Consider the following 20081-nt stretch of genomic DNA (forward strand, 5'->3'; position numbering starts at 1 on the left):
GTAGGTAGCACATAGTCGACACTGACCAGAAGATCCCAGGTTTAATTCATAGGCCATATCCAACTTAAAGAGTGTGATGGTAGGGATAACACAAAATCAGTTGAGGTTCCTGCTCCCCATTGCTATCTGGTTATCCTGGCTGGAAATACACACATGTGGACATCAGACCAGAACAGGATCCACTGATTCCCTCCATCCAAACAACCTGTATCATATAAGAAGTCACTTGAATGAGGCACTGGAGGATGGCTGCTACCCATGGAACTGTAACCTAACATAAGTCAGTGCCTTGAGAGGATAGCTGAATTTGTTTTTAAGACTGAGAGCAACTTGCCAATATACTTAGCTTCTGTGAGGAATGGGGTGGGGAAGGGGGATAAAACGAGGGGAACAAAGGAGTTGGAAAAGGATAAGTGACAAAAGATTAAGCAATGCCTTAAATTTAAAAGTGAAATACTACACTGCTTGCAGAATTACACATTCTCATACAACATAAACACACCATAATGGAACAGAACTGTAGTCTTAATAGGCAAGTTTTCTTTTTAATTTTTAACTATGTCCACACAAATGTTGTATAGCTATTCACTAGTGGAACAAACAATTTATCAATTTAATCTGAAGTATTCTCTAGATAATTTTCTTCAGTAATAATTGCCATTGCCTTAGTAAGGCTGGTACAATGTTTCACAACTTCATAGTTGCAGTACAGAAAGAATTCTCCCAATGATTGAAATGTAAAAAAAATTAACATGATTAGCAATTTATAGAATTAATGACCTCTCAAAATAATACAGAATCCATATTACATCTTTAAAAGTGAAATTGAGTGAAACAGTTTTGGCAAAAAATACAGCACAAATCATTTAAAACAAAAAAAGCAAATTAAGCTTTTTGTAAGTTCAATATCTTTATTTAAAAAGTACTCCAATTAGGTTATATCTGTGATTGTGAAAAGCTAACCATCAGAGCAGTTACTTCCAAATGCAGTCGTACAGTGTAACAAGTATTCATTGAATGCAACCACGTATGTACAATTACACATTTTGGAAAGAAAAACAATATGTGCAACCACAAAATTAAATTACCCCTTCCAAGTAATAAAAACAAAAATGACTGGGACATGGTTTCGCTTTTATGCGTAAAGAAAATATTCACCAATCATTCTTTATCTGCTTTATGCTGACCTGTTCACAATAAAAATTGTGTACCAATATAAATGAGTAGGTTTACATGGATAGACTTAGGGTGTCTGCTCTTGATATTTAGCAAGGTTAAATAACTCCGTCTCTAGTTAATCTAATGCAGGGCAACATGGTGGGTGCTTTTCAGTGGGATCATGCCAGGGAGACTCAGGAAACCCATTCTTAAAGCTAATTAGAATCATTTCAAAAGTAGCAAGTTCTGCGCACTCATCATTGTGAGCAGATAGTATTGCAGACTTTCCCTAATCCATAGTGATAAACATACTCAAAATAAAAAATAACCTAATTTACATAGTAGTACAGTAGCAAACAAGATTAAACCCAGAGGCCAAAGCCTACTCACCAACAGCACACTAACCCCAGCCATGGTTACTTAAAAATTTAAAACTAGCAGGGCAAAAAAAAAAACACTGCTACTGTACAAGTATGTAAACTCCTAAACCCACATACAACCGTAGATCTAGGAGGGGAAGAAACTAATATACAGGCATTCAGACAATATGCATGAATAAAATTAGTTTTATTATATATAAATATTAGAAGTGAGTTACTGTTACTACACAAGCCCTTCCCTACAAAGAAATGTAATCAAATTGTATACAGGTGCGGCAAATAGTTAAAGCTCCATCCATAGACTCGCTTCTAACCAAATATGTTAGGACTGTTGAGGCGCTGGTCTTTTCAAATCCCTGATTTGTTTGATCAAATAGGACTTTTCATCATTAAACTGGTCATCATCTGTTCTGTCTGCCTGAAACTGACTGAGGAACTCTATCAGTTTGGTCTGGTTTTTCAACAGGATGTCCAGGATGGGTTGTGTTTTATTGGGATTTGCCACAAAAACCTAGAGAGGGCAAAGAGAGAGAAATAAATGTGTAAGTTATTCATAAATTAGGCAAATGCAGCTTTCCCTGTGATGTCCAGATGTCATGTATACCATTTCAATATTCCTCTGCTGTGGCATCAAATCCATGCCCACTTTACCTCGCCTCACCAATTCAATTCTAAATTTTTTAATACACGTTTGACCAAATCTTGATTTGCTGTACTAACTGGGAATTTAATATGCTAAACATGGGGACTTACTTGTCTAGCTGCTTGCAGCTTCCTTAACTCATTACATCTCTAGCTCTCTTGTGGTTCAGCGCAAACTGTTCACAGTCACTTGGTTCATTTCCTTCATTACTTTAAAACTTTGGATGAGAATGGCAATGCAATAAAGCTCAAGGCTATAGGAAGACAAAGGAATTTTGTTTCCACTGGTAGGACACTGGGCCATGGATACATTCAGTAGAACTTTATACCAACATTTTAACCAGTGGACCAGTGCAGAAAATCAAACCCTCACATCACACTCTACAACACGCCAGGACTGCAGAATAAAGTTCCAGCTAGAAAGAGAATTACTTTCAGCTGTCTGGTTACCACAAGGGTTTCCTGCTTTGTTACAGCAGACTTGCAGTGGTATTTATGTGAGATCATAGTCAATTCTAATTAAAAGACAATTTTTTTCAGTTTCTCTGCTATAGTTATTTTTAATAAAGACACTTTGCAGTTCAGAATATAAAACTAAGCAAGATAGTTTAAGAAAAAATCTTACATTGACACTAACTGGTTGTTCTCAGCAGCTGAAATATCTGGATTGTAAATGTATTATCCTTTCACAAGATAGTTAGATTTCAGTTAGTTACGTCAAGCACAAAAAACTCAATTGTCTCGAGACACTATACCAGATGTTGTGGACCAGTCTCCAGTCACACTTCCTATCTCAGAGGGAAACAAAACTGGCAGATGCAGCATTTCTCCAAAGGAATGCACCTCCTTTGATGCCTCAGAGAATGCTGCACCGATGACACTAGCTCAGACCTCCTAATCCCGTTGTCAAACTGAGGCAATGGGTGACAAAACTTGGAGGGCGGGTGAGTGAGAAGCACAGGAGGAAAAAATAACTGAGGAATCTGTAAGTAATTACCTCTAACTAATTGGAGGGCCTTACAAAAATACTTCTGAAGTAACATACCAAATTATCAATAATTGGAATGAAAAGGCAAAAGATTTTCAAATGAGTGCAAGAGTTTCAAAAAGAACACAAAATGCCTTGAACTCCCAGGCAGTATACAGCCAAATCCTGATAGACAACTAATTTACCAGGAAGAGTCATTATGTAATGAGTGGGATTGGGATTTCTACAAGTTTTTGTTTTGTGCCTCAATGCTTAAAGAAATCATTTGCATTGCCATAGCACCATTTCACCACCTCAGGATGCCTGACAGCACTTTACAGTCAGTAAAGTACAAAGTTAGAAATTTATTGCACAATGAATCAATCACAAAAGACAACAGCCATGTATTAACTACAGTGAACAATTCATTGGTAGAAATTTCTATCAGGACCAGTATTATATATGTACAGTTATTTCTATATGAAGGAATAAATGAGAAATGGACTCGTATTAAAATTCTACAGTTAGTATAAAAGGTACAGAGATAACGGTACAGTGCTGCTAAATCAAGGCTTCCAATTTTAACTTTAAACATCAGCAGAAATAAACACCATCCTCTGAAGTACACATACAAGTTTCATATCCCACATTATCCTTCAATTTGTAATTTTAAATCCAAGAGCACACCTTGACTAGAATAACTGTGCAATTTTGTAGATGTATATTAAAATATGCATTAAGTTAGTTTAGCAGAGAGAATGACCTGACTTCCCAGCCAGGCATCAGCTTTGCTGCACTGCAGAAAGAAACAAAAATTCATACTGTCCACATCAATGGAATACAACTGCAAATTCTGTCATTTAGGGGACTACAGTGGGGCTTTGGCAGAACAGCCTTGGTAGGCCTTGCCTCTCACCACTAGAAGTTAAGAAAAGATTGTGCATGCTGCGTTTTAATTGAATTTTGATTGGGAGTGAGCGCAAATATTATGTTGCCCTCTTCCTTAAGCTCTCTGCTAGCATGGACTTGATTTACCATTTGTAGCCCGGTTGTACACAAAAATTTGGATTTATATAGCACCTTTAGTGTAATAAAAGCATCTCAAGGTGCTTCACAGAAGTGTTCTGACAAAATTTGACACTGAAAAACAGATATTAACACAGGTGACCAAAGGCTTAGTCAAAGAGATAGGTTTTAATGAATGACCTAAAGGAGAATAGTTTCAGAAGGGAGGTCCAGAGCTTCAAGATGGGGATTTGAACATAGGGATACTGGTCATCATCCATGATCGATTAAAATGTAAAACAATCTCAGGTAAGCTACGCCCACAATTCTCTTTGACCCGAGTCAATAGTGCTGTGGTGACTTGCTTAATTTCATCTCCCCACCATCCCCCGCAAACCCCAACTAGAGAACAGTTGATGTCATGGCCCCCTTTTGCTCGGGGTGAACAGTATCTGGAACACTGACCATCCACGCAAAAAGCAGATGGTTGGCAGCTACATGTCAGCTAACACAGCAGCCAATTTGTATACAAGCTCCCACAAACAGCAAATGCATGTCCGACTAGTGACCAGGTTAACTCCACCATAAAAATGCAAACAAAACACTGGGATTCATTTATAGAGGAATCCAAAACTGCGAGCCATAAATATAAGATAGTCACTACTAAATCTACTAAGTAATTTAGGAGAAGTTCTTTCCTCAGAGTGTGGTCAGAATGCGGAACTTGCTACCACATGCAAATTGGTTTTTTTTTTAAATTCACTGATGGGATGTGGGCATCACTGGCATGACCAGCATTTATTGCCCAGCCCCCACTGCCCTTGAGAAGGTGGTGGTGAGACACCTTCTTGAACTGCTGCAGTCCATGTGAAGGTTGTGGTGGTTTTGATGCAACTTAGTGACCTGCTAGGCCATTTCAAAGGGCAGTTAAGTGTTAACCACATTGCTGTGGGTCTGGAGTCACATATAGGCCAGATCGGGCAAGGATGGCAGATTTTCTTCTCAAGGACAGATTTTTTTTTTTAATGATAATCATAATTACTGATACTGACTTTTTATTCCAGATTTATTTAATTAACTGAATTTAATTCCCCCAGCTGCCACGATGGGATTTGAACTCAGGCCTCTGGATTATTAGTCCACAAACATCATTACTATGCTACCATATCCCTTATTTGAGACAAACAGCATAGATGTATTTAAGAGGAAACTAGATAAGCACATGAGGGAGAAAGGAAGAAGGATATGCTGAATGGGTTAGATGAAGTACAGTGGGGTGGGAAGAAGCTCATGTGGAACGTTAATTATGGCATGGACTTAAATAAAAACAGAAAATGCTGGCAACACACAGCAGGACTGGCAGCATCTGTGGAGAGAGAAACCAAGCTAATGTTTTAGGTCTGTGACCTTTCGTCATGGACTTGTTGGATGAATAGCCCATTTCAGTGCTGTAAATTCTATTGATGATCATCTGTTTGGTGACATTGGTTGAGGGATTGGGGGGTGGTGGGGGGGGGGGGGGGGGAGGGGGAGGTGTGGAGAAGAGGGAATTCCCTGTTCAATTTTGTCATGGGAGCATATACATCGTAAGGAGAGAGACATGGCCTTGACTGAAAATTTAATTCAAAATGTTGCATTTTAAAAAATTCAAATAAGAAAATGAAACGGGTGCTTTTGTTTTTTTTAAAAAAATGTACTTCTAAACAAAATTTTCAGGACATGGGCTACACCTTCAAGACTGAATTTATTGCCCATCCCCAGTTGCCCCGAGTTGGTGGTGGGCAAAACAATTGCTTTAAAACTTAGGCAATTGCTGGCCTACTTCAGAGGGCATTAAGAATAAACCACACACTGTGGACTAGTCATGTGTAGGCCAGACTGAGTAGGGCTGGTCAGTTACCTCCTTTATAGGTCACTTTGTTTTCCGATACAAGTGCAAGGAGAGAACCAACTGTGTAACAGCCCCGACAACCAATTTTATCTGCAGTGCCTGTGGAAGAGTCTGTCACTCTAGAATTGGCCTTTATAGCCACTCCAAATGATGCTCCACAAAGCACTGACCACCTCTAGGCCCTTACCCATTGTCTCTCAAGAAAAGGAGGCCAAAGTAAGAAAGAACGAAAGAAGGCAGACCAGCCAACAAACTGCCAAAATTATAATTTCAATTTCACAACTTACCGTGGTGGGATTTGAACTTGCACCCTAGGGTTGCTAGTCCAGTACCAAAGAACACCACAAAAAATGTCCGTGAAACTTTTAACAGGGAGTAGTTTTGCATTTTGCTAATTTTAAGAACGGCTTTTAAGAACTACCAAAATGTCATGACTTCCTCCTAAAATTTACTTCTACCATTCAACTAATGACTCAGCATGCTTGAGGAATGACTGCACTTCAGCATAAAACTGCAGCAATGGGCACATTAGACTCTCCAAATCACTTCCACAGCTTAACAGATTCCAAATGGCAATTGTACAACTCTAACGTATCTACATATCCTCCTCAGTATAAAGGAACTCATCACTGTATTCCAAATAAATCAGTTTTACTTATGACAGAAGATCATTGGGATTTGCAAACTCCTCAGCCTTAGATATAAATTTTTTTTAAAATCAGAAACTCAGTGCCTTAGCTCATTAAGATAAAAATCACACTGGTTCGTGCTTAGTGACAAACAAGGCTTGCCTCAGTCCACTGGCTGTTACATCATTTCCACTACATTCTGTAGAACTCATTCCAATCACTGATTAATTGCAAGATAGAAGAAAGGTTTCTTTCCAGTACAGTGCAGGTATACCACCACTTTCTATTTGCTGATTAAAAACAGAAACAGGAAGCAGCATCTTCATATAGCTCAGTTTTACCCCTGCAAAATAAACATTTGTGAAACCATTTTTACAAGTATTAATTATAATGAAGCAAGTGACTTTTTTTGCACTAACCGCTCCTACATGAACTGGGATGTTGGGTGCACTGACCCATTTAATGTGAGCAACACTGACAGAATTGACTCAGCCTCAACTGGATAAAGGATATGCAGACTTGTATTACACAAAAAAAGTGAACTAAATGAGAAACTCCTGAAAGATCATACGCTCAGAGATTTTATCTCTGTAAAGGAGATTGGGTGAAGAGGATTTTGTTGCTTGTTTTACCAATGCTTTGGTTTTAAATTTTGCAACTTTTCTCAGAAACCTTCGGGGCTTCAAAACAAAAATGTACCTAAATATAACTCCAATCGAGTTAGCTCCTGCATCAAAGTGGGGTTGTTTAAATAACGATCTGAAAAAAACTCCCATTGTAGGATTTTTACATGCTAATTAATGTAAAATGAACACAAAGTGACAAAATAATGAATGCACACTCTACCCTCATTGTGTAGACAACACACACATTACCACCCCCCACAACTATTGTTTGCTGCAAGCATTTAATACACTCAGGAACTGAACATTAAGCTGAGTGTGGAACTTTATTTAAATACAATTAAAGCTAGAGATTGATTATAGCTTAAATACGTTTATTCATACAGTAGAAAACTAGATTAATAAAAACTGATTGTCAGCATGTCCAGAAAACACGTCTTGATTCGCTAAAAGCCCCGTTTACCCATCACCCCGTGCTCACAGATCCATATTGACTCCTGGTCAAACGGCTCTATCTTGAATCCCTCCATGGCCTCACTCCTTCCTATCTCTAACCTCCTTCAGCCCTACAACTCTCATATCTGCGCTCCTCTAATTCTGGCCTCTTGAGCATCGCCAATTTTAATTCGCTCCACCAATGGCAGCTGTGCCTTCAGCTGCCAAGGTGCTAAGCTCTGGAATTCCCTCTTTAAACCACTTCATCTTGCTACCTTCTCTTTCCTCCTTTTAAGATGCTTCACAACACCTACTTCTGACCAAGCTTTTGGTCATTTGCCCCAATATTTCCGTATGCGGCTCAGTGTAGATTTTGTTGGATAACTCTCTTGAAGCACGCTGGGACATTTTACTGCATTGAGGATGCTATACAAATAAAAGCTGTTGTTTCTAGGTTTTAAAAAAATTCCAACTCACAAACATTGAAATAAACCCTAATATTACAGGTTAAAAAAAGTTCCATTGATGCCAACAAATAAAATAAGCAGCAAGACAATTCCATATGAAACACAAATTTCAAACAAAAGCAGCAGCTCTTCAGTCATACCTGACTTGAAACATCAATGCTGTTTCTCTTTCCACAGATGCTGCCAGACCGGCTGGGTATTTCCAGCACACTCTTTCAGATTTTCAGCATCCGCAATATTTTGCTTTTATTAAATTTCAAACATTTCACTCCTGATCATCCCATCTCCCCTTTGCCCTTTTCAAAAAAAAAAAATCCTATTTTATGCCTCCGTTTTTTTATAAATCTTAGGAAGGAAGCAGGGAAAAGATCTGCATTAGAAGAACTAGCTTCTGATTAGCAGAAATCCTGTTCTTCAGGTAATCTAGGCCCGAGTCATAATAAGCATAATCCAATAAACTTTTAAATACATTTCTAATGCAGAATGGGTTGTCTCATTAGGAGCACAAGCAGCCCAATCATATTCTGACAGTACAACTCTTCAATCGTACTATAGAGGTTACATCAGTGCTGCAAACAATGGGAAAACCCTGCTGTATGTATCTTGTCAGTATTAAATTCTGTTTGCCCAACATCTGGGTGAGTTCTGGTAGAGAATATGGGGAGAAAGAGATTTCATTGGCAGGAAGGTCAGTAGCCAGAGGACTCAGAGTTAAGATAACTGGCTAAGAATCCAAGGGGAAATTATGACTTCAATATAAATGTACGTACAACCTGAAAGGGTGGTGGAAGTAGATTCAAAAGTACTTTCAAAATGGAAATTGGATATATACTTGAAAGGAAACATTTGCAGGGCTCTGAGAAGAGAGCAGGGGTGTGGCAGTAATTGAATAACTTTCAAAAAGCTAGCACAATGGGCTATATGCTATGATTCTCTCTCATATCCTTGCTGAACTATCATGGTTCCCCAGTACCCAGTGCCTCATGTTTAAATCCCTCCACCCTACCACCACATTCTCCTCCGGCCCAATATCCTGACCCAAACATTCCAATCCTGACTCCAGCCTTTTGTGCATCACCACCATACATTTTCTCTGCCTGATCACTGGCAGCAAAGCCTTCAGTCACCTGTCTCCTACTCGCTGGAATTCCTACCTAAATCCCCCTGCCTCTCCACATTTTCTCCTTTTAAAAAAAAATCTCCTTGGGACCCATCTTTTTCATCAAACCACTGGTCACCTCTCTAATAAGTACAGAAATAGGAGAATAGTGCAGATCAATGTGTGGCTAGAGAAGGTGCAGGAAGGGGAGCTTTAGATTCCTGGGACATTGGGACCTGTACAAGCCAGGCAGGTTGCACCTCAAGAGCCGGGAGCAATATCCTGGCAGAGTCCTGCTAGTGCTGCTGGGGAGGGTTGAAACTAGTTTGGCAGGGGGATGGGAACCTGAGCCTACATTGAGAGAGAGCAACAAAGCTGGAAATGGAAGGCATTAAATTAAATGAGTATGGAAGGCAGAGAAAACAAAGGCTCGAAAATAGACAACAGAGGAGTAGTTCAATGATTAGTGGCATTTTTCTTTCTATCAAAATGCATGGAGTCTAGTGAATAAAATAGATGAACTGAGGGCACAGGTGGACACTCGGAAGTATATCACAGCTATTTTTGAAACATGGCTTAAAGGGCAGGAATGGCATCTCAATATTCCTGCTTAGAATTTTCTGATGGGATGGAGGGCAATAAAAAAAGAGGTAGGATCGCAATATTGGTTAAAGAAACAATCACAGCAGTAGAGAGATGATATTCTAGAGGGATCATCAAATGATGCCCTACGGGTTGAACTGAGGAACAGAAAAGCGACAATCATGCTGTGGGAGTACATTGTAGACCCACCAAAAAAAATCAAAGAGTCACAGAGAGATACAGCACTGAAACAGGCCCTTCGGCCCACCGAGTCTGTGCCGACCATCAACCACCTATTTATACTAATCCTACATTAATCCCATATTCCCTACCACATCTCCACCTCCCTCAAATCTCCTGCCACCTACCTACATTAGGGGCAAACTACAATGGACAATTTACCTATCAATCTGCAAGTCTCTGGCTGAGGGAGGAAACCGGAGCACCCGGCAGAAACCCACACGGTCACAGGGAGATCTTGCAAACTCCGCACAGGCAGTACCCAGAACCGAACCCAGGTCGCTGGAGCTGTGAGGCTGTGATGCTAACCACTGTGCCGCCCATAGGGAACAGAATGGGGATAGGAGGGAAAATATGGAGGCAAATGTTTAAGAAGTGCAGCGACAATAGGGCTGTGGGGAATTTCAATTAACTGGGATAAAATTAGTACAAGCGGTATAGAGGGTGCAGAATTCTTAAAATGCTTTCAGGAGAATTTGTAGCCAGTACGTAGCAAGCCCAAAAAGAGGACACTTAGTTTTAGGAAACAAAGCTGGGCAGGTGGAAGAGGTCTCAGTGGGAGAGCATTTTGGTGGTAGTGGTCATAATTCATTTAGATTTAGCATAATTATGGAAAAGGACAAAGACAGATCAAAAGCATATGTTCTAAATTGGAGAAAGGCCAACTTTGCTAAGCTTAGATGTGTACTGGAAACAGTTACTTGATGGCAAATCAGTGTCAGAGCAGTGGAAGGCATTAAATGACGAGACAGTGAGGGTTCAGACAATTAAAATTCCCAGAAAGGGAAAAAAGGGTGGGTCACCCAACTCTAGACGGCCTTGCATATCAAACAGCAAGCAGAGTAGGATAAGGCAAACAAAAGGGAACTTATATCGGACACTGAAAGCTCAATACTGCAGAAAGCCTAGAGGAACACAGAAAGTGCAAGGGTGGAATTAAAAAGGAAAGTTAGGAAAGCAAAAAGGCATGAAAAAAATATTGGCAAGTAAAATCAAAAGATGTTTTATAAATACATAGAAAGCAAGAGCTTAACTAAGGGAAGAGTTGGGCCAGTTACAGACCAAAGAGGTAACTTGTGCATGGAGGTATAACACGTGGGCATAGTTCTTAATACTTTGTTCCCCTCTTGTGAAGACATGCAATGTAAAACTTGCAGTTAAGGAGGAGTGTGTAATATTGGATGGAATAAACATCGTGATAGGGGAAGTATTAAGGGGTTTAAGCATCTTTGAAAGTTGATAAATCACCAGGCCCAGATGATAGGTTAATTGGCCATTATAAATTGCCCCTAGTATAGGTAGGTGGTAGGGAAATATATAGGGACAGGTGGGGATATGATAGGAATATGGGATTAGTGTAGGATTAGTATAAATGGGTGGTTGATGGTCGGCACAGACTCGGTGGGCCAAAGGGCCTGTTTCAGTGCTGTATCTCTAAACTAAACTAAACTAAGAAATGTATCCCAGGCAGTTAAGAGAAGCAAGGGAGGAAATAGCGGAAGCTCTGACCATCATTTTCCACTCCTCTCTAGCTACAGGCGTATTGCCAGAGAACTGCTAATGTACCATTGTTAAAAAGGGAGGAAGGGATGTTCCAAGCAACTGCAGGCCAGTCAGTCTAATCCAAGTAGTGGGCAAATTATTGGAGAAAATTCTAAGGGACAGTCTAAATCATTTAGAAAAGCATAACTTAATCAAGGTCAGTCAGTATGGATTTGTTAAGGAAAGGTTGTGCCTGACTAACGAGATTGAATATTTCTTGGAGGTAACAAGGAGGGCTGATGAGGGTAGCATGTTTGGTGTAGCCTATATGGATTTTAACAACGCTTTTGATAAGATCCCACATGGCAGACAGATAGACCCAGCAGAGGTGGCGGGACAGTGGTATACAGTCGGCAGGGAGTTGCCCTGGGAGTCCTCAACATCAACTCCGGACCCCATGAAGTCTCATGGCATCAGGTCAAACATGGGCAAGGAAACCTCCTGCTGATTACCACTTACTGCCCCTCTTCAGCTGATGTATCAGTACTCCATGTTGAACACCACTTGGAGGAAGTACTGAGGGTAGCAAGGGCACAGAATGTACTCTGGGTGGGGGACTTCAATGTCCATCCCCAAGAGTGGCTCAGTAGCACCACGACTGACTGAGCCCTAAAGGACATAGCTGCTAGACTGGGTCTGCAGCAGGTGGCGGGGAAAAAAAATACTTGACCTTGTCCTCACCAATCTGCCTGCCGCAGATGCATCTGTCCATGACACTATTGGTAGGAGTGACCAGCGCACCCCTGTGAGACCAAGTCCCATCTTCACATTGAGAATACCCTCCATAGTGTTGTGTGGCACTACCACTGGGATAGATTTAGAACAGATCCAGCAATGCAAAACTGGGCATCCATGAGGTGCTGTGGGCCATTAGCAGCAGCAGAGTTGTACTCAACTACTATTTGTAACCTCATGGCCCAGCATATTCTCCCACTCTACCATTACCATCAAGCAGGGGGATCAACCCTGGTTCAATGAAGAGAGCAGGAGGGCACGCCAGGAGCTGCACCAGGAATACCGAAAAAATAAGGTGTCAATCTGGTGAAGCTACAAGTCAGGACTATTTGCATGTCAAACAGTGGAAGGAGCATGCGATAGACAGAGCTAAGCGATCCCATAACCAACGGATCAGATCCAAGCTCTGCAGTCCTGCCACATCCAGTCGTGAACGGTGATGGACAATTAAACAACTAACTGGAGGAGGTGGCTCCACAAATATCCCCATCCTCAAATGATGAGGGAGCCCAGCACATCAGTGCAAAAGATAAGGCTGAAACGTTTGCAACAATCTTCAGCCAGAAGTGCCGAGTTGATGATCCATCTCGGCCTCCTCCTGAAGACCCCAGCATCACAGATGCCAGTCTTCAGCCAATTCGATTGACTCCACATGATATTAAGAAACGACTAAAGGCACTGGATACTGCAAAGGCTATAGGCCCTGACAATATTCCGGCAATAGTTGCGAAGACCTGTGCTCCAGAACTTGCCGCACCCCTAGCCAAGCTGTGCCAGTACAGCTACAACACTGGCATCTACCTGGCAATGTGGAAAATTGCCCAGATATGTCCTGTACACAAAAAGCAGGACAAATCCAACTTGTCCAATTACTGCCCCATCAGTCTACTCTCAGTCATCAGTAAAGTGATGGAAGGTGTCGTTGACAGTGCTATCAAGCGGCACTTGCTTAGCAATAACCTGCTCAGTGATGCTCAGTTTGGGTTCCGTCATGGCCACTCAGCTCCTGACCTCATTACAGCCTTGGTTCAAACATGGACAAATGAGCTGAACTCAAGAGGTGAAGTGAGAGTGACTGCCCTTGACACCAAGGCAGCATTTGACCGAGTATGGCATCAAGGAGCCCGAGCAAAACTGAGGTCAATGGGAATCAGGGGGAAAAGTCTCAGGTGGAGATCATACCTAGAGCAAAGGAAGATGGTTGTGGTTGTTGGAGGTCAATCAGGTCAGCTCCAGGACATCACTGCAGGAGTTCCTCAGGGTACAGTCCTAGGCCCAACCATCTTCAGCTGCTTCATCAATGACCTTCCTTCAATCATAAGATCAGAAGTGGGGATATTCTCTGACGATTGCACAATGTTTAGCACCATTCACGATTCCTCAGATACCGAAGCAGTCAATGTAGAAATGCAGCAAGTCCTGGACAACATTCAGGCTTGGGCTGATAAGCGGCAAGTAACATTCATACCACACAAGTGCCAGGCAATGACCATATCCAACAAGAGAGAATCTAACCATCTCCCCTTGACATTCAATGGTATTAACAATCACTGAATCCCCCACTATCAACATCTTGGGAGTTACTGTTGACCAGAAACTGAAATAGAGTAGCCATACAAATAACATGGCCACAAGAGCAGGTCAGAGGCTAGGAACCCTGCGGCCAGTAACTCACCTCCTGACTCCCCAAAGCAGGTCCACCATCTATAAGACACGTCAGGAGTGCGATAGAATACTCTCCACTTGCCTGGATGGCTGCAGCTCCAACACCACTCAAGAAGCATGGCACCATCCAGGACAAAGCAGCCCGCTTGATTGGTACCTCATCTACAAACATTCACTGCAGCCACACACCAAGGCTCCTTCGACAGCACCTTCTAAACCCACGACCTCTACCACCTAGAAGGAGAACGGCAGCAGATGCATTGTAATTGCTAACACCTCGAAAGAAAGGTTGTGTTTGACTAGATTGAATTTTTTGAGAAAGTAACAAAGATGATTGATGGGGGTGGTGCAGTTGATGAGGTCTACATGGATTTTAGCAAGGCTTTTGACGAGGTCCCACATGGTAGACCGGTTAAAAAAAAAGCCCAAGGGATCCAGGGGAATGTAGCAAGCTGCATACAAAATTGGCTCAGTGGCAGGAAACAAAGGATAATTATTGATGGTTGTTTTGCGACTGGAAGGCTGTTTCCAGTGGCGTTCTGCAGGGTTCAATACTGGACACTTGCGTTTTGCGGTAAATATTAACGATTTGGACGTAAGTGTAGGGGGAATGATCAAGAAGTTTGCAGACGACACAAAAATTGGCCGTGTAGTTGGCAGCGAGGAGGATAGCTATAGATTACAGCAAGATATCAATGGACTGGTCAGGTAGGCAGAAAAGTGGCAAATGGAATTTAACCCAGAGAAATGTGATGTGATATATTTGGGGAGGTCAAACAAGCAAAGGAATACACAATAAATGAGAGGATACGGAGAGGGGTAGAGGAAGTGATGGACCTTGGAGTGTGTGTCCATAGATCCCTGAAGGTAGGAGGACAGGTCAATAAGGTGGTTAAAAAGACATATGGAGTCCTTTACTTATTCACCGAGGCATAGAATACAAGAGTAGTGATGTTATGTTGGAACTATATAAAACACTAAATTAGGCCACAACCCGAGTAGTGCATGCAGTTCTGGTCACCTCATTACAAAAGGGATGAAACTGCATGAGAGAGGGTACAGAGGAGATTTACGAGGATGTTGCCAGGACTGGAAAATTGCTGCAATGAGGAAAGATTGGGCAGGCTGGGGTTGTCCTCCCTTGGAACAGAGGAGGCCGAGGGGAGATTTGATTGAGTTGCACAAAATTGTGTGGGGCCTGAATAGAGTGGATGGGAAGGGCCTATTTACCTTAGCAGAGGGGTCAGTGATGAGGGGGCATAGATTTAAAGTGATTGGGAGAAGGGTTAGAGGGAAGGGGGAGATGAGGAAACTTTATTTCACCAGAGGGTGGCGGGGGTCTGGAACTCACTGCCTGAAAGGATGGTCGAGGCAGAAAACCTCATCTCACTTAAAAGGTGCCTGGATATGCACCTGAAGTTCAGTAATTTGCAGGGTATTGGACCAAATGCTGGAAAGTGGGATTAGGCTGGGTGACTTTTTTTTTTCCAGCTGGTGCAGACATGATGGGCCAAGTGACCTCTTTCTGTGCTGTAAACTTTCTATGATTCTATGATAAAGGAAGCCCAAGTGGTTTGGCTATAACCAAACTTGCAGGCTCTGCATACTGAAAAAGAAAAATGACAATTAACCTTTTGATTCTGGATAAATTCTGCAGACTGAGAAAGCTCTGTGAGGAAGACCAGAAGATAACGACCAGCAGTGGCAGCATCAGGAGGGAGAGAGAGGGAACGTCAGCCCTCAGAACACTGATACAGTGAAAGGCCGTTAGACTTGAACCCGATTTGAAATTTGAAGTTTGTGGAGCAGGAAAAGACCGACAGGATCACCAGAGATTGCCTTATTCACAGAAGTCCAGGTCGAAAATGCTCAGAAGTAGTAGTCAGAAAGGATATTAACATTGAGGAGGTATGGAAGATCCAAACCATTGCAGCTGGGAGGTGTTTGGGACTTTTAGCTGCAAAGATTTTGCTTCAAGGAGGACTGTGCAACGTATAAATGTGGTGTGAAGTTTTCATAAGTGAAGGAAAAATATCTTTCTCTGTCATTTGGAGAATTAGCTACTTACAAAGTACTATTTAGTTAAAATGTGAAATCCTGTCATGTAATTCTTCCAATTGATCTGGGGAGTTCATATCCAGTGTTTTAACATTAACGGTCTCACGTATAAAACACAAGTTAGGCCACGGCTAGAGGACAGTTCTGGTCACTACATTACAGAACGATGTGATCGCACTAGAGACGTACAAAGGAGCTTTATGAGGATGTTGCCAGGAATAGGAAATTCGAGCTATGAGGAAAGATTCGACAGGCTGAGGTTTTCTTCTTTGGAAGAGAGGAAGCTGAGGAGAGATATAAATGAGGTGTATAAGATGAGGGATCTAGATAGAGTGGATAGGAAGGACCTATTTCCCTGAACAGAGAGGTCAGTAACCAGGTAGTAGGTGGCAAAAGGATGAGACGGGTGTTGAGGAAAGGGTGGTGGGATTCACCGCCTGAAAGGGTGGTAGAAGCAGAAAACCTCATTGCATTTAAAAAATTCTTTTTCAGCTTCAGACAGGGACCAAATGGCTACCTTCTGTGCCGTATATTCTACTTCTCTACTGCTTTCCCCTCTCCTGATTTGTTGCCCATTTCTCTGAGCGCATTCGTGAAGCATTTTAATGAGCTTTTTACATTAAAGCACAGTATAAATGGAAGAGCAGGAAGAAACTCACTCAATTCACGTACTAGCCAGCAGAATTGACAGTGTGAAAACCAAACCCCATTTCTCTAAGGATATTTGGAACAGCAGAGCTGGTCAAAGCTAAAACCTGTCAATAGTTTCTTTTTAAAACTGGTTTCAATTAAGGTATTGACTATTACTAGGGTGTGGCTCTAAAGCATCGTTCCAATGTCTCACCATTATGCATCCCAAGGCAATGAGTGTCAGCTGGTTACTTGACTTGGAGAAATAGCATACACATCACAGCCAAGTCCAATCTTGATGACACAATGTCCACAACTGCCTTTTCAGCTTCATACTCAGTGTAAACTCGGATTGCCCCCTCTGTTCCAGGCCACACGGACAATTGTAGACACCCTCCCCAATTTAAGGTGACTCAGCACTGACTGTGAATTAAGTCCTTGACTTTCTGGTCTGTATGACACAATGCAACATCAGACTATAGCTTTGTCTTTTACATCAGAAAATCCCAGTAATCCATTACCAGTCCACTTAACGACGTGTATTTATATTGTGCCTTTTATGTAGTAAAGCATCCAAAGGTGTTTCAGAGCAGCGTTATAAGACAAAAACTGACCATCAAAGGAGGAGACGTTAAGACAGGTGACTAGGCATTAAGACAGGTGACTAAACACTTGGTCAAAGAGGCTTTAGGAAGCAACTTAAAAGGAGGAGAGGGGTTAGCTGCAGGAATTTCAGAACTTCAGGCCTTGGCAACCATAAAGCAATTGGTTGGAATCATTACAAATGTTACTGGTGGCAAAACTACAATATCCTGTAACTAGTAACCCTCTGCGGCAGTTGCAAACCTAGAGTGGGTGGATAGTTGAATGCTCGTTACATCTCACCTGTATGAACATAATAGCATTCAAGTGATAGAGTCTCTGACTCAATTTAAAGCAAAAAAAACACAGGGATTTAGGTTAATTATTTATGACAACCTGCTCCAAAGTTATACTCAACTTGGATTGAAAGGGATGAATTTATCCAAGAGAGAGTTTTTAATACAACAAGTAATTATCAAATTAAAAATCTAAACTGGATTCATTTTTTGGCCAGCTTATCTTTAAGAAATAAATATCATAGCCACTCACCTTGAATACATGAAATGCCTCAAACTGGATATTCCTACTTTGGTCCCTTAAGAGATTCATCATGAGCTTGAGATTTTCAGGTTTACTGATGTACCTTGTCATAACTGTAAAATTGTGTCTGTCCAAAAGCAGCTCTCCCACAAGCTTGACAAGTAACAGATAAAACAAATGTCAAAGAACAAAAGTGCATTCAAAACAAATTCAAAAGTTTATAGAACCACAGTTTAACTTTCTCACTCTTTCTCTCCCGCACCCACCCCACCCCCCGCCCCCACAATAAAACATTTTTAGCAATAGTTCAGGCCAAATGATATGCGGGTGCCATTTGGGATTAAAAAAAGACAAGCGTCACAGCAAGTGATAAAAGTTTATACAAAGCAGTGGCCTGCTCCCTTGAGTTGTGCGCGCAGTTCTGGGCAGCATATCATATTTGGGGCGTGTAGGAGGGCTTCTTGGCCTTGGAGGGTCTACAAAGGAGCACAACTAAGTTTATGACTGGAATTGGTTACCTGTGCTATGAGAAAAGAATAAAAAAGGTACCAAGGATGTGGTTTATAGATGATCTTATTGAGACATTTAAACTCAAAGGCTGATGGTACAAGGACTAGGGGACACATTGGGCAAGAGATGCTGGGGCATGTGAGGAAGAACTTTCTGCGGTAATGACTTGAACTTGCTGCCTACAAAGGTGGTGGAGGAAGTGGAGACAATGAAACAAACTAGATTGCAGAGTTGTGCGCAATATGAAAAGAAGCTCTAGGCCAAAGGGTCATGAATTCATGTCAAGATGATAAAAGACAAACACAAACTAAGACATAACTAACTTCCTTACATAAAAGGGTGTTGATTTTGTGGAATAGCATCACCACGGAGACAGTGAGAGAAGTGGACGTTATAGATTACAAGATTACAAATGTGTACATTTTAGGCAGACAGGGCTGTTTTAGAGCATACTTGGTAAGAAGTCTGATTTTGAACCAATCTGACGGATGGAAGCAGTCTTTTTCAAGACCGTACGATTCTATGCTTTAGGGAGATTATGACAATGCATCAGTAATGAGGAAGAAAATATAGGTGTGGCTGACTGAATGCATCATGGGATCCTCGTAGCTTGCTTAACTGTCAGAAAGTCGGAGAATTTCCCAGAGTTTTTCCTGCAATTGCTCAGTTTCCTCCTTTGCCCCAGCAATTAGCATTAGTACCAGAGATGGTGGTCCAAGGGTAACAGATAGGGAGAGCATCTATAGGCCCAATGAATGATGTTCAGTCTTTTTGTGGGTAGTATAAATGCATGTTGATTCCTTCATGCATGTATTCAATGAATGAATGGAGAGAGTACCAGTTATTGTACGTGTAGCCTACAAACAGAATGGCACTTGGCTCTCAATACAATTCAGGCTCCTCAAATACCACCTTCTGTCAGTGGCTCAATGTCCCTCATCATCTCCAATCTGTACCTTTCATTTGCTGCTCCAGACAAAATTGACATTTCAGGTCTAGTAATGAATCTCTATTGTGGCAAGTTATTTGCCAGAACTCAGGGTTTCCACTACATCTAGCAGAAAGAATTTCACACACTGATTTCAGAAGGGAATTGGATGGGCACTTAAGGAAATTAATCTTGCAGGGCTACAGGGATTACAGTGGAGGAATGTGACTAATTGGAATTTTTTTTTTCATTCATGGAATGTGGGCGTCGCTGGCCAGGCCAGCATTTATTGCCCATCCCCAATTGCCCTCGAGAAGGTGGTGGTGACCTGCCTTCTTGAACCGCTGCAGTCCATGTGAGGTAGGTACACCCACAGTGCTGTTAGGAAGAGAGTTCCAGGATTTTGACCTAGCGACAGTGAAGGAACAGTGATATAGTTCCAAGTCAGGGTGGTGTGTGACTTGAAGGGGAACTTGGAGGTCAATGGACCAAATGGCCTCCTCCTATGCCATAATTTCTCATTGTGCTGAACGTTTGGGTCTCGCCAGGGGTGAGAACGGAGGCAGGTGGGGCTCCAAAATACTGGCACTGCCAGCATGCCTGATCCCAGTGTCAACCATGTTCACCTGTTTTTTTGGGGCGGGGGGGGCGGAAAGAGGGTGGTCGAGAGGGCAGCATCACGATCCCACCCAATCCCGGATTATGGCCAATTAGAACCATAGAATTAAGCCCGTTAATTAAGCCGGTTGAGGAGGTGATTAAGAGCTAAATGA

The 20081-nt window shown here is 41.8% G+C and overlaps 1 protein-coding gene across 1 annotated transcript in view; it reads right to left on the reverse strand.

The window, feature by feature from the left end:
- Window positions 1–518: 518 nt before the first annotated feature.
- The window catches only part of cab39l (calcium binding protein 39-like), a 94901-nt gene continuing 75338 nt past the window's right edge, over window positions 519–20081 (reverse strand). The window contains exons 9-10 of the mRNA XM_068040301.1: window positions 17880–18023; window positions 519–2049 (exon numbers count right to left, since the gene is read on the reverse strand). Of these exons, the coding sequence (XP_067896402.1) occupies window positions 1861–2049; window positions 17880–18023 (333 nt within the window). The 3' untranslated portion in view covers window positions 519–1860. The remainder of the gene's footprint in view (window positions 2050–17879; window positions 18024–20081) is intronic.

The sequence above is a fragment of the Heterodontus francisci genome, chromosome 10 (genome assembly GCF_036365525.1).
Source record: "Heterodontus francisci isolate sHetFra1 chromosome 10, sHetFra1.hap1, whole genome shotgun sequence".
Taxonomy (NCBI): domain Eukaryota; kingdom Metazoa; phylum Chordata; class Chondrichthyes; order Heterodontiformes; family Heterodontidae; genus Heterodontus; species Heterodontus francisci.